General features: G+C 39.7%; 1 protein-coding gene across 1 annotated transcript in view; it reads right to left on the minus strand.

The window, feature by feature from the left end:
• DNAH10 (dynein axonemal heavy chain 10) overlaps positions 1 to 15,882 on the minus strand; it is a 185,857-nt gene that overhangs the window by 146,117 nt on the left and 23,858 nt on the right. The window contains exons 9-15 of the mRNA XM_044685402.1: positions 10,453 to 10,651; positions 6,810 to 7,004; positions 4,192 to 4,362; positions 2,445 to 2,621; positions 2,156 to 2,315; positions 1,208 to 1,346; positions 76 to 227 (exon numbers count right to left, since the gene is read on the minus strand). Of these exons, the coding sequence (XP_044541337.1) occupies positions 76 to 227; positions 1,208 to 1,346; positions 2,156 to 2,315; positions 2,445 to 2,621; positions 4,192 to 4,362; positions 6,810 to 7,004; positions 10,453 to 10,651 (1,193 nt within the window). The remainder of the gene's footprint in view (positions 1 to 75; positions 228 to 1,207; positions 1,347 to 2,155; positions 2,316 to 2,444; positions 2,622 to 4,191; positions 4,363 to 6,809; positions 7,005 to 10,452; positions 10,652 to 15,882) is intronic.

A 15,882-nucleotide genomic window follows, 5' to 3' on the forward strand; every position in this document is an offset into this window, starting at 1 on the left:
CAATTATATTAAAACATCACTGGTGACTCGGCATTACAAAATTCTCTCAGAAAGTAAGTACATGAATTTTATTACCCAGTGAATTCCAGTTCAATCTCTTATATCCAGCCTTGAACACTCTCAATAAATCCATGGCTTGATCATCGAGAAGCTGAGCTTCTGCCTCATTTAATGTCCCCAAAAGCTTATAATAATGATCCAACATATGTCTTATTCCTTCTGTGTACCTAATAAATGACAGGCAGGGGAGGGTGTAATTAAAATCCATGAAGAAACATAACCATGTGACAGATGGGTTCCAAAAGAGTCTATTAGCTAGTTAAATATTTAACTCCAGGAAACATTTTCATTCCTTCTTCCCTCCTTTCAATAATGGTCTCATGCTGACTTAGTCAAGTGATTTGGGAGATTAAGGAGAATTATGGCCCTTTATGTAGTCTTCACTGTCAACCCTCTTTCTACTGTGACCCCTTTAACATAAGTTTTTATCTGCTTCCTAGAATTATACATCAGCTGCTCCAACCCACTCGTTTTACAGAAGAAGACCCTGGGGTCTAGGGAGACTAGTGATTTGCCCAACATGATAGAGGTAATAAGTAACAGAAACAGGACTCAAAACCAAGTCCCGTGACCCCAAATCTAGCAATCTTCCCTCTGTACCATACTGGCCCTCCTCCACACTCCCTAGACATTGGCCCTTATTCATAAACTACCTTGAACTGTTCTTTAATAATGCCATGTATTACAAAGTCATCATTTCCCCAACCTGATTTTAAGTTGAACTAAGGCAAGAACCATACACTGCAGCTTTTGTGCCAGACACATGGCAATAACTTTGAAAATTAACTGAAGCCAGGGACAGCTAGGTAGCACAGTAGATAGAGTGCCAGGTTAGGGTCAGGAGAGCCTGAGTTCAAATCTGCCCTCAGACACTTCCTAGCTGTGTGATCCTGGGCAAGTCACTTAACCCCCATTGCCCACCCTTACCACTCTTCTCAGAATTGACAGAAGGTAAGGGTTTTTTTTTTTTTAATTATTATTCTTTTAATTAACCGAAGCCATAATCATAGCATACATTCTTCAACTTAGCTAACAGGTCAGCTAAACAAAGCTAGCATTGTTAAGAAGAAAAAAATTCCCTTGTGGAAAAAATAAGGTTGTACATTTTAAACATTACAAAGTTTTCTTCCACAAAGAATATTCTTACCTAAGAAACTTGTCCTCCTGAAGTGCAACATTTCTCGCTAATTCAGGTACAATAAACCCCAGCTGTTCCATGTATTTGGTTTCATTAATTGTCTCTTTAAGAGCAGGAGAAAAATTGATGACAAAGTAAGTCCCCTTTTCTGGAGTAGGCTCAGTGTCATCATTGATCAAGATTGTCTATGGGAGAGACAATTCATAATGAAATGAATAGAAATGAAAAGGCAGTAAGATGTATATAATGTTTTAAGCAAATTTGACAAGGCTCAGTGTACATCATCTGACTCCCTAAAAACTTGGTACATTTTAAAATTTCAAAGACACATTGTTAGCACCAATGGCCTCCTTCCCTCCTCTTTCTCTTTTCCTTGCTCTAACTTGCTCATTTCCTAGCTTCCAGCATTTATGTTTTTAAAAAACCTTATCTTCCAGTTTATAATCAACAGCAGAGTAGTGGTAAGGACTAGGCAATCAGGGGTAAGTGACTTGTCCAGGGTCACAAAGCTAGGAAGTGTGTAGGGTCATATTTGAACCCAGGACCTCATTGGTTTTTTAAAATATATATCAGGTTCACTAAAGAAGCAAACAGCAGGCAGCCAGGTGGCTCACTGGATACAGATTGAGGCCTGGAGATGGGAAATTCTGGGTTGTAATCTGGTCTCAGATACTTCCCAGCTATGGGACCCTGGGCAAGTCACTTGCATCCCAATTACCTAGTTCTTACAGTTATTCTGCCTTGGATCCAATACTTAATATCAATTATAAAACCCAAGGTAAAGAAAGAGAAGGAGAAGGAGAAAGAGGAGGAGGAGGAGGAGGAGGAGGAGGAAAAGGAGGAGGAGCAGGAGGAGGAGGAGGAGAAGGAGGAGGAGGAGGAGAAGGAGATGACGACAAAAACTCTATCTTCATATAGAGCATATAGACAATGGATAGGAGACTCTTACCAGTCCACCATAATCTAGAACTGTCTGTCCAGTTGAACGGGCTTTAGCAAGCAGACTTTTTTTCAGAAGGTTTGGTAGATTCTGCTCTGTCCATTCTCTCCACTGCTCATATTTCCTGTCTTCATAGTCCTTCATTCTCCTACCCACCTCCAGGTATTTTTGTTTTACCTATTAAAGGATTTCAGCCATAGTTACTGGGACAGAAATGTCCCAGGATTGGCAATCCACTGGAAATGGAATCTACATTTTATCTGAAATAAAAATGGAATATGCAGAAAGGATGCAAAAGCAACCTACTTCCCGGCCTCTATCACTATCCAACATCTCCTCCACTTCTTGAAATCGAAGGATGGTGTGCTTAATCCGATAGAAGAGAGAGCGTTCCCAATATATGGCACCAGCAACTGGTGGGTGATTCTTGTAGAGAGGTGGACTATCAAGATTCAGAATAAATATGCGATTAATTATGTCAATCTACAAAGACAAAATCAAGAAGGATTTGATGATTGATAAACATCAATGGTCCTGCACAAAATGTATGAAAGGCCTTTTCTCTATTTGTAAATTTTAAGCAAATTATAGATTTTAAAAATTGATTTTTAAAGAAATATTCAAGGTATAAAATAGCCTTTTTTGTTGTTAGCTTCTTCCCTGCTAATAGACTTTTCTTTCTATTTACTCTTTTCAATGTGATTATTTATATGATAATTGAACCCCAGACACATCCTAACAAGTGTATATAGATGGGCTTCACTAGGACTTGTAATATTTTTTATCAGTAGTATGATTTAATTCTTAATTCCATTCCCGTCTCTACTAATGACAAAGACTCTGTGGTCAAAAAGGATCATCTTTCACAACTCTCCAGATAATTAGGGCAAAATTCAATTTCTTTAGCCGGCTATATTCTAGACTACATAAGATGACTCTTCATTTCATATATCAAAGGATATATGTAAGACAGATCCATTGGGATAAGACCCCGGAATCTTGGATTGACCTCTTCCTAAGGATCATCAGGACTGGGATATTTTGGGCTGGCTTTAGTACCGGCTTGGCCCAAGGCACACTAACACCTAAACCAACCAGAAATGTCCCAGTACCGCCAATCCCTGAGTCTCTGGGTTTGCACCCCCTAAATATATATATATATATATTTGTATTTTAAACCCTTAACTTCTGTGTATTGACTGATAGTTGGAAGAGTGGTAAGGGTAGGCAATGGGAGTCAAGTGACTTGCCCAGGGTCACACAGCTGGGAAGTGTCTGAGGCCGGATCTGAACCTAGGACCTCCCGTCTCTAGGCCTGGCTCTCAATCCACTGAGCTACCCAGCTGCCCCCCTAAATATATTTTAATTAATCTTTTTTTCTAAGCTAGATTGAAAGGTCCTTTATGCCAACGACCTCTATTGTGGCCAAAGGGATAAACTCATGACCAAGGTCAGTCTGGCTGATAATCAGCTCAGGTCCAAGGACAAAAACTAGCAAGGCACCATCTGGCTTAGGAGAAATCGAGGACTTCTCTACTATCCCCTCCCTAACCCTTGTTTGTTGTATGACAAGATTATAGGTCTTGAACTAGAAAGGACCTTAGAGGTCATCTAGTCATTTTACGGATAAGGAAACTGAGGCCAAGAGAGGAATGTGGCCTGCTCCGGGTCATACAAGTAATTAAGGAGTTAGACCCAGAATCAGACAAGTACAGCTAAAAAGGTCCTCAGTGTAACAGGATCATGTTACATCTTCCTTTTATTTCTGCCAATACAACTGGTACACTGTTCAGACCAAAGGAGGAACCCAATAAATAAATGTAGAATTTCTTGCCTACATTAACAAATCCATTTTCTTTTGACTATATAACTTGAGTTACTAAATTACATACTTCTCAGGGGAAATTCTGCAGGTTCCTTAGATTTGGATTTCTCTTCATGAAAAACAAATATGAAACTATTCAATTAGCCTCATCTTGTCCTCTGTATACTTTGGATTGCTTGATACACTAAGCTGGCAGAGTATGTTAGCTTTTGCACTGCTTAAAATTACCTCTTTACAATACTGGTTCAAAATGTCATTGAACTTCATCATCATCTGCTTATTTATAGCCTCCCGGGAGCGTATGTGCTTAAACTTTAAAAGCATGTCAAAAGCGGCTTCAGCTGAGCGAAGAGTCTTAAAGGATTCATCAATAAAGTTCTTGGCTTCTTTCTCAATAACCTGTCAAAAAGGTAAGCCAGAGAAGTAATCCAAGTGTGTAGAACCTTGCGGGACAAGAACACCGGAGGCCAGGTAAGAACCGTGGGATCGATTTCCATAGTTTTATGGCTGAGAATCTTATTTCTGCTCCTGAAGCTTACAGGAAGCAACTAGAGAGTTTGTTAAATAGTTGGGGGAGGTGGCCAGACCTGGTCAAACCTATGCCATTTGATCACTTTGGTAGCTAAAGTGAGGGATGGACTAGAGTGGAGGCTTGTGACAGGGGGACCAAGCAGGAGCCTATTTCAGTCATCCAGGTGTGAGTAGTGAGGTCTTGCACCAGAGTGGACAGTGTCAGAGTAGGGAAGGGGGCATATAAGAAAGGTATCACAAAAATAAAATCAGTAACACTGGTCAACAGACTGGATATGGGAGATGAGAGAGCATAAGGAGTTGAGGATGACACTTAGATTTTAAGCCTGGGTAACCAGGAGGAATATAGTCAACTCTAATAGTAACAGGGTAAAATCTAAGAGGAATAACCCTTCCTTTGGCAGTATTAGGAAGGTAGAGCAGCTCAGTGGATAGAGAAGCAGGCCTAGAGATATGAGGTCGTAGGCCTCATACAAATCTGGCCTCAAACACTTCCTTGCTGTGTCTGGGCAAGTCATTTAATCCCCTTTACCACTTTTTAAACCAATTTAAAATTTAATTTTTATTTTTAATTTAAATTTGGGCTTTTTTTTATTTAAAACCAATTTAAAACCCCTTTATCACTCCTGCCTTAGAAACAATGTTTTCTAAGACATAGGGTAAAGGCTTAGGAAAAAAAAAGAAGAAGAAGAAAATGATAGCTATGAGACATCTAGGTAGCTCAGTAAATACAGCCAGGCCTAAAGATGGGATGTCCTGGGTTCAAATATGGACTTCCTATCTGTGGGACCCTGGGAAAGTCACTTAACACCCACTACCCCTAGCCCTTACTGCTCTTCTGCCTTGGCACCAATATTTAATATTGATTCTAAGATAGGCTTTAAAAAAAAAAAGCAAAACAAAACAAAACAGTACTAGAAAGGTTTGGAAGGGAAGAGGACTTGGGAAAAAAGTAATGAGTTCAGTTTGGGACATGCTGTATTGATGTCTACAGGACACTCAGAACAAGACATTCAAAAGGCAGTAAGAGATGCAAGATGGGAAGTCAGCGGAGAAGTTAGGTTTAGATAAATAGATTTGAGAATCATCAGATCAATTTTGACTGGATGATAGATTTGTACTGAGTGAACCTCAAAGGAGTAGAGTTACAAAGTGATGATGGTAAGTAGTGGAAGAACTTGGAAGAGGCAATGGGGGACCAAGAATATTCCAATTCCCCCACCTGGACCAATGAGTCAAGGGTAATGTGTGAAAATTGGAGCTGGGAAGGATAGCCAGGGAAGCCGTCATCAGGAAGGAATCAGACCTAAGTGAGAGCCCAAAGACGGAAAGAATGGGGAAGGAAAAGATGGGAGCTGAAATGAGTTTGTTTTCTCTGCAGCAGACATTCCAAAGAGCAGAGTAGAAAAAATAGATAGTTTTAGAGTGGGCCATTGAGTGGGTGAGGTTGGGGGGAATGGGAATAATCAATAGGGCAGTGGTTTGAATGATGATGGTCAGGGGTGCCAAATTCTGAAGTTCTGAAGTTCAATTGAAAACGAAAGGAAAATGTCAAATGTCAGAGGAGTGTGGGAAAATGTATGCATTAATGCCTGTGGATTTGTGAATGAAAAGCTGGCTATATTTATATTTATATATAATATATATATTGGATAAATATGGTATAAAACTATAATGGAATACTGTAAGTGCTATAAGAAATAATGAAAGATGGTTTCAGAAAAAAACGAGAAGATTTACATAACCTGATGCAGAGTGAAATGAGCAGAAACAGGAAAACAATTTATACACTAACAACCTTATTGTTAAAACAAATAACTTTGAAAGCCTCAGATCAAACTCAGATCAATCCAGTGACCAACCACAATTCCTGTGGACTCCTGATAAAACATGCAACCTAACCTAATGACGAGGAGGTAGGGAACTCAGGACAAGGATTGGGAATAAGATTTTTAGATGCGGCCAATGGGGAATTTGTTTTGCTTGACTCTCCATGTTTTTTTACAAGGGTTTCTTCTTCTTTTTTTCTTTTTTTTTCCAAAGGAACAGAATGGGAGGGAGAGATTGTCTATTTTTGTTCATTGCAAACAAAAATAAAAAATTGGCTCTGTTTTTTAATTATACTTCCTGGAAGAGTCACATGCTGTAATGTGACTATATCTTTATCTCAGGCAACAGGAAGGATAATGGCAGTAATTCCATTGTGCTATCCATTACATTACATTGCTGTGAATAATACCTTCTTTTATAGTAATTATAGATTTTAAAGCTAGAATATATCTTAATAAAATAAAATCCTTAAGTTGGCTATTTACCAGGACTTCAATCTTGAAATCTTCTATAACATACTTCCAGAACTGGGAACACTTGATGCTAAAGGGGTCAAAGGTTAGCACTTCCATAGGACTGACAAGACCATCCACCCTACCAAGGACATCATCAATACGCTTTGGATCGCCGGTCACAGCTTTCAGTTCTGGACCAAATATGTTGTAAAATTCTTCAATAACCTGTTAAATCCAACAACATAAGAAAGTTACATTTTAGTCATCCTGCTGTTTTTCACAAATATGCCATCTCTCAATTATGTGTAGTTCTTTTTTTAAAACCCTTACCTTCCATTTCAGAGTAATACTAAATATTGGTTCCAAGGCAGAAGAATGTGAAAAGCTTGGCAACTAGGAGGAAGTGACTTGTCCACAGCCACACAGCTAGGAAGTGTCTGAGGCCAGATCTGAATCCAGAACCTCCTGTCTCTAGGCCTAGTTCTTTATCCACTAAGCAACCTACCTGCCTGCCCAGTACGTCCCCCCTTAGTTCTTTATAGGAATGCAATGTTAATCTGAAATTGGTCATATCTGCTCAGTAAATCAGGCCAAGGAGAATGTTTTCTTACAATATTTTATTAGCAGGTAGTCTAACCAGCTATTTTAAAATGAATTTAAAATGTTCCTAGCTCAACTTTATCAGTAAATAAATTGTTCTCTCAGATTCTGAATTACTGATATTTTTCTGTGAAAGCAAAATCTAACCGATGGGTCCATTTCTCTGCTTCCCCCCAACCACAAGAATCAAAACCATACATGCACACTTCATTATATCATTCGTTTAGAATCAGTGATTCCCAAAGTGGGCGCCACCGCCCCCTAGTGGGTGCTGCAGCGATCCAGAGAAGCAGTGATGGCCACAGGTACATTTGGGGGCAGTGAATAACTGTAAGGGGGCACTAAGTAATATTTTTTCTGAAAAGGGGGCAGTAAGCCAAAAAAGTTTGGGAACCGCTGGTTTAGATAAAGAAGGACCTTAGAGATGGAGGCTAACTCCCTCAATTAACAGATGAGGAAACTGAGGCTCAGTGAGGCTAAGTTATCTGCCCAGGGTAAGTAAGAATCTCAGGCAAGATTCAAACTCAGGTCTTCTTGACTCCAAGTCCAGTATTCTCACTATCTCATTCTAATACATCTCATTTCTAATTAGGAAATGATTATAGACTAAGCTATTTCTTAACAGATTCTGAATTGACCTTTTCCTTTTCTTTTAATTTTCCTTTTTTCTCTTTTAAATCTTATTATATACTTAGTAACCATCAACAACAACAACAAAATTAAAACACTTAAATAAACATGCCAAAAAAATATCCGAAACCACAAATTCCACCTTGTTTACAATTTATTTAAAAATATGTAAATTGTATTGACCTTTTTCAAAACTCCTTCCTTACCCCATCATTGTCTTTCCAATTTATCCCAGCTGTAGACAATGGAGCAGGTTCAGAGGATGTGAAATCTAGAACTAGAAGGGATCCCAATAGCTATCCGATCCAAATTGTCCATTTTACAGAGGAAGAAACTGAAACCCATAAAGGTTTCACACAGCTGTTAAGTGTCTAAGGTAGAATATGAAATCCGGTCTTCTTAAATCTACATCCAGTGCCCTGTCCACTACTAAGAAAATCTAACTTCCACACTCTTGTATCCTCTCCTTTGTTTTCTTCCAAGGACAGCTTGGAAAGAACTAAGCAGAAAGTAATTTGATAATGGCAAAATTCAGTCCAAACTGGCACATGTTTATTAAACACCTACATTGTGTGAGGCACTATGCCAAGTTCTGGGGACAAAAAGGCAGAATGTAGAGCAGTCCTGGCCCTCGAGGAGTTTATAGTCTACTGGAAGGATGCACCCACCATGTGAATGACTAGGAATGGAGAGAGAACTTAAGAAAGGAGCAAGAAAGGATCCACAGCTAAGGGAAATCAAAGGTGATTCCCATAGAACAGGGAATTTATGTACTATCTTGGAATATACTTGGTCCACCCCTGCTCTAAATCTAGATGTAAAGAGGAGAGTCAGGGGTCATTAAGGCCATACTATATTCTCAGAGGGCAGTGAGGCAGCACCAGGGCTAAAGAAAGAATTGAGTTCAAACATGACCTCAAGCACACCCTAGCTGAGTGACCCTGGGCAAGTCACTTAATCCCAATTGTATAACCCTTATTGTGCCTTAGAACCAATATTTAGCATCAATTCTAAGACAATTTTAAGAAAGTAAGGGTTTTGGGTGGTTTTTTTTGTTTGTTTTAAATAAATAAATAAATAGATAGATAGATAGATAGATAGATAGATAGACAGATAAATAAATAAATAAATGAAAATAACTGTTCTTTGCAGAACCAGGAATTGGATTTAAATCTCACCACTGCTACTTAATAGCTCTGTGATCAAGTCACTTAACTTGCCCTGGCCTCAGATTTCCTTATCTGTTAAATAAGGCAGGGTGTAATATTTAAATTAATAACAATAACTCTAAGCATTATATTTATAAAGTTTATTAATAATCACTTGAAGTAGAAAGAATAAAAAGGAAAAAGAAGTCTAAAAATCTAATTATCTGACAAAAAGTAAACCCAAGTGAGTAAGTTCTCCTGCCTCTCCAAAAAAGCCCGCTTTCAGCAGCCAAGATCACAGGAAGAGAGAGAGAGGAGGGGCTACACAAAACTTATATCCTCCCAACATCAGCATGTAACGGGAGAAGGAAAGTGGGATGCTGGGAAGTGAAGTCCTGGGGAGCCAATTCTAATTACACAGGGGGAGGGGTCATTTCCAGATTTAGCAATCTATGGTTTTATGAGCATGTAATATAGACAATGACTAGAATGACATAACCCAAAAAAAAGAAGAAAACGTCACTGAAATCAGAGTAATAATAATGATTAATCTTGGCCTTCCCTGGAGAAGAAATCATGAAATACACCTTCCTTCTCTCAAGATACAGGTGGAAGACTATAGGGACAGAAAGTTGCATACACTGTCAGACAATATCTCTGTGTCAATTGGTTTTTCTTTTTCTTTCTTTTTTTGAATTCTTATCTTCTGTCTTAGTAACAGACAGAAGGGTGAGAGTTAGGAAAACAGAGTTAAGTGGTTTGCCCAGGGTCACACCACTAGGAAGTGTCTGAGATCTGATTTGAATCCAGATCCTCCCAACTCCTGGACTGGTGAGACCTTTAGCTATGTTTTCATTTTTTTTTTCCAAAAAAGGAGGAAAAGAGGGTTGGTATGTGTGTTTTTGTATATATATATATATATATACAAAAACACACATACCAACCCTCTGTATATATATACAGAAATAACTGTGATGTATTAAATGAAAGGCACCAACCTATATTTTCCTTACTCTGAAAAGAATTTGATCAATCAGTTTTCTCTTTCAACCCTCTATACCAGTGATTCCCAAAGTGGGCGCCACCGCCCCCTGGTGGGTGCTGCAGTGATCTAGGGAGGCGGTGATGGCCACAAGTGCATTTATCTTTCTTATTAATAGACATTAAAATTTTTTAAAAATTAATTTCCAGGGGGCTAAGTAATATTTTTTCTGGAAAGGGGGCTGTAGGCCAAAAAAGTTTGGGAACCCCTGATCTATACAAACATTAAAGAAATGAAACACAGGCTTCTTTACCTGTAAAACATCAAACAGATCTTGACAGATTGTGGCCATGTAATCTGTTCTTTCAAATAAGCGTTTCCTATCAAATTCCCACCGGGCTTCTCTTCCAGAGGCTTCAATTTTGGCTCGGACATCAAAATAAGACTTCTTCCACAGCAGAAGAGTGCTCTTGGCCTCAGCTACCTTGGTTTGTGCAACTGATCGAGTCTCTCTGTTAAGGTTTTTTAAAAAATCATATTATTATTAACAATATTTCCCAATGACGAGATAAGGATTCTGATTATCAAATTTGTGGTTATTTAATTTAGAGCATTTTAGAGAGGAATCTCAGAAGCAACTAGTCCAAACCCTCTTTTTACAGAAGAAGAATCAGCCCTGCATTTCAATCCTGCTTTTGACAGTTACTAATTATTTGGTTTGGGTAAATCATTAAACTTCTATGAGACTCATTTTCCTCATCTGCAAAACAGGGATAATAATCCTCCTATCCTTGCTCACATCTACCCTACAGGGTAGGTTATGGGAAGAAAAGTGCTTTGTAAACCTTAAAGTTGGGGCATCTAAATGGCTCAGTGGATAATGCCCTGTGCCTGTAATCAGGAAGACCCAAGATCCAATCTGGCCTCAAACACTAACTAGTTGTGTGACTCTGGCCAAGTCACTTACCCTCTATCTCCAAAAAAGGAAAATGACAAACCATCTCCAGTGTCTTTACCCAGAAGACCCCATGGGCAATATAGTCCATCACAGGTCAGGAAGAGTCAGACACGACTGAATAACAAGCCTTAAAGTGCCACCAGACAATGTTATCAAAATGTTTGGTCCCATTTTCTGGGTGTCTATCTACACTATGAAATTTGGGGAGCACCACAAAGTGGAAGAGGGAGGTCTTACTTTCAAAGGATTGGGAAGCTGCATTTGGTACAATTTTATATTATTTGTTGTTCACTCATTTGTCATTTCTGACTCTTCCTGACCCCTTTTGGGGTTTTCTTGGGAGAGATAATGGAATGCTTTGCTATTGCCTACTCCAGCTCACATGACAGATGAGAAAATTGAGGCAAACAGGACAAAATGAATTGTTCAGTCAAATAGCTAGTTTGTCATTTCCTTCTCTGGCTCATTTTACAGATGAGGAAACTGAGACTAACAGGTTAAATGACTTGTCTAGGGACACACAGCTAGTGTCTGAGATAAGATTTGAACTCAGGTCTTCCCGACTCTGAGCACTCTATCCACTGCACCATCTAACTGCCCCAAATTACACATTACCAACACCCAAAGCTACTGTTTGTGGTAGTAAATATTTTGATTGAACTGAGATGAGAGACAGAATACAAAGGTAGCAAATTAAGGAAAAATAGCTCCAAATAGTTGCCCAGTGCTAGGTATGGTTGTAAGGAGGGTGCTAATCAACTTAATAAATCCCCTTCAAATCATTTATATTATATTCCATTGGCCTTCGATGGCAAAGAGGGAGAATGTTTCTGTGGAATATGGGCGTACTCATTGCCCCCTCTGGAGATGCCCCAGAGAACTCAAGCTGATTGATGGAGATGCCCCAGAGAACTCAAGCTGATTGATGGAAATTCTCATCAGGGAAGTTGTCTCTCACTGTGAGGTTATTTTTACTCTCTCACTCTTCAGCTCGCCTTCTTTACTTTTCCCCTTAAAACTTCTTCCCAAGCACAACAACACAGGAGAAGGTATTTCCCCCGCCCCTAGAGCAACCAGCCCTCGTAATGGAAGGCAAGATAAGCAAATGTGTCTGCAGTTGGATAAGAGGAACCCTGTGGTCATATAGTTCCCTCCTCCCAGGAGTAAGTAACGGGGATTATTGGCAGAAGCACATGGAAGACTGCATATATGTGTCTCGATGACTTACAAAGGGAAATTTACTGGGCAGTCATGGGGAATCCCTAACTGGAAAGCCTGGGGAAGGGCCACTCTAGAGAAAAGTGGATTTCTTGATGCAATGTGTTCCCTAGAGAAAGAAAAAAATAATCCACGTAGTTCCAACTGGGAGAATAAAGCCAATGGAGAGCTTAGTCAGTGATTCCCAAAGTGGGCTCCACCGCCCCCTGGTGGATGCTACAGCAATCCAGAAGGGTGGTGATGGCCACAGGTGCATTTATCTTTCCTATTAATTGCTATTAAAATTTTTTAAAATTAATTTCCAGGGGGCCAAGTAATATTTTTCTGGAAAGGGGGCGGTAGACCAAAAGAGTTTGGGAACCACTGGCTTAGATGGTAAAAGCACAAGGGTAAGTAGACTGTTTCTTTAGGAACTCAGTAAATGTGTTATCTTTCTAGGAGAATTCCAAACCATTGGGTGGTTAAATGAGTCTTTGAGGGACTGTAGATGATTGATCATATGGGAAAGAAAGAGTTTCCTTGAATGTCAGAGTATTGTATCACTGACAACTCCAATTGTGTTCCCCTTCCAGAGGAAGCTAATGAGTTATTTACATGTTTCTACATCTGTTTGTATCTCCTGTGATCCATTTGCATCCTTTGCATTTTCTATAGGGTACGTTAAAATTTGTTCTATACCCGATATGTATTAGGTACCTGAATGCTTATATAGGAGCTTGGGATCCTATTTATCAACATTTGGAGGAATTCAGACACAAGCTATACCTCTATTGAAAGATTTCTTGAAATAACTCCAGGTGGAGGCAATTAGCCAAAGAAAGACCCCTTTGGGGTGAGCCCCCAAGATCCATTTGAACCCAGAGCTTTTTTTAAACCCTTTCCTTCCATCTTAGAATCAATCCTGGGTATTGGTTCTAAGGCAAAAGAGTGGCAAGGGCTAGGCAATGAGGGTTAAGTGACTTGCCCAGGGTCACACAGCTAGGAAGCATCTGAGGCCAAATTTGAACCCAGGACCTCCCATCTGTGGGCCTGACTCTCAATCCACTGAGCCACCCAGCTGCCCGCAAACCCAGAGCTTTTAAAGGGGTCTTGGGCCACAATAACTGAGACAAGTACCAAGAAGCCTACATGGCAGAAGGTATCAGTGAGAGGGAAGGAGATGCTGAAAATAAGAGGCATATATTCACATTCTTTGTGTCACCTTCTTGTTTCTACCTGAGCAAAATTAATTGTCTTAGGTGTGGTGTTTTTTAAACAGACTTGGGAATATTTTTGCGAAAAAAAAAAAAAAAGAATGCTATTTTGGGATACTCATTCCTATACATGGAGCATATATTCTAGAGTCACCCAAAAAGGATAAATATCCAAGTATTTTTCCCAGTGCAAAATACTACAGTCAGCTGCTCACTTTCTTAAGAAAGCTTTCCCTTTATTTGACACTAATGCATTGTTGGTGGAGTTGTGAACTCATCCAACCATTCTGGAGGGCAATTTGGAACCATGCCCAAAGGGCAATAAAACTCTGCATACCCTTTGACCCTATAATACATACTACTACTGGATCTGCATCCCAAAGAGATAATAAAAAATGGGAAAGGACCTACTTGCACAAAAATATTTATAACAGCTCTTTTTATAGTGGGAAAAAATTGGAAGTTGAGAGGATGTCCATCAGTTGGGGAATGATTGAACAAATTATGGTCCACGTTGGTGATGGAATACTATTTTGCTATCAGAAACAACAAGCAAGATGATTTCTGAAAAGACTAGAAAGATCTACATGAACTGATGCAGAGCAAAATAAGCAGAACCAGGAGAACATTGTACACAATAACAGCAATATTGTACAATGATCAATTGTGAAAACTTGGCTACTCTCAGCAACGCAATGATCTGGAACCATCCTGAAAGATTTATGATGGAGAACACTATCCAACTCCAGGGAAAGAACTGTTGGAGTCAGACGGAGGTGGATCAAAGCAGACTATCTTTCATAGCAGTGTATTTACAGTTTTATTTCGGGGGTTGGATTTTGTGTGTCAGAGTGTGCTCTGACAACAATGACCTTTATAGAAGTGTGTTTTGCATGATAACAAAATTAAAATTTTTAAAAGAAAGCTTTCCCATTATTCAGACTCTAGTATTGAGAAAACCTTAATTGCTAATTAAGTGTTCATCTGTCTTTAATATCTTGCAAAGTCATTTTTAACAGAGAGGGCATATTCTTGACTTGGGGGTATTCTGCAGGCAGCACTAACCTCCTGTTTGAGGATAGGAATGGGGCTGGAGTGAAATCAAGGAGCAGGAAACAAATGTCCCTTTACCAGGGAACCTGTAAACTAACTGAAACCATAAAACCTAAATTCTTCTGTCTCCAGGGCATTCCTGAGCTTTACTATATGGCTGCCCAGAAACCACTATTGAGTGGAAAGAAAGCAGCATCATTTCCTGCTTCTTCACCTTCTATGCCTCACTTTGCCCATCCAGACACAACAGGAGTTTGTGGTGGTGTGCGTGGGGGAGGTCTTTGCTTTTTGTATTTCCAGAACCTAGCACAGTGTTTTGGGCATAGAAAGGGCTCCATAAATTCTTATGAAAGCAAATTAAATTTAAGCTTATTTGGGGACAGCTAAGTGACTCAGTGGTCTCTGGGGGCAGCCCAGAGACAGGAGGTCCTGGGTTCAAATCTGACTTCAGACACTTAATCCCCTTTGCCTAGCCCTAACCACTCTTCTGCCTTGATTCTATTGATTCTAAGATCAAAGAGGAGTGTTTAAAAAAATTAGGCTTAATTAAGCCAAGTTTCAGTTTACTATGAAGACAATAAGAGACTTGCTCACAGAAATCAGAGTTTTCATTCCTAGTCACAAGGCATTTTAAGAAACTTAGACAGTGAGTGTTACCAAAGTGCCAGAAATAGGGGGCAGCTGGTAGTTCAGTGGATTGAGATCCAGACCTAGAAACGGGAGATCCTAGGTTCAAATCTGGCCTCAGACACTTCCTAGCTATGTGACCCTGAGCAAGTCACTTGACCCCCATTGCCTAACCCTTATCACTCTTCTGCTTGGAGCCGATACACAGTATTGACTCCAAGATGGAAGGTAAGGGTTTTTTTTAAAAAGTGCCAGAAATAATATAATTGTCATATTTATTAAAGAAGCAGTGTAGCACAATAGATAGACCAGCCTCCAAGTCAAGAAGGCCTGGATGGAAATGTTGCTTTGGGCACACATTTGGCAGTATGACCTTGGGCAAGCCACCTTACCCTCTCTGGTGCCCCAGGAAACTTTCTAGATTTATATAAAAGTTGCAGAATAACAGGTTATATGCAATGGTGGTAGAGGGAAGTGAGGAGCTCCCTCCACAAACAAGCTCACAGATTCAAACCTCACCCTATCCCCCCCCCCAAAAAAAATCAGTAGACTGGGGGCAGCTAAGTGCCTCAATGGATAAAAAGTCAAGCCTGGAGACAGAAGGTCCTGGGTTCAAAATAGGCCTCATACACTTCCTAGCTGTGTGACCTTGGGCAAGTCACCTAATCCCCATTGCCTAGACCTTACCACTCTT

This window comes from Gracilinanus agilis, chromosome 1, assembly GCF_016433145.1.
Source record: "Gracilinanus agilis isolate LMUSP501 chromosome 1, AgileGrace, whole genome shotgun sequence".
NCBI classification, from domain to species: domain Eukaryota; kingdom Metazoa; phylum Chordata; class Mammalia; order Didelphimorphia; family Didelphidae; genus Gracilinanus; species Gracilinanus agilis.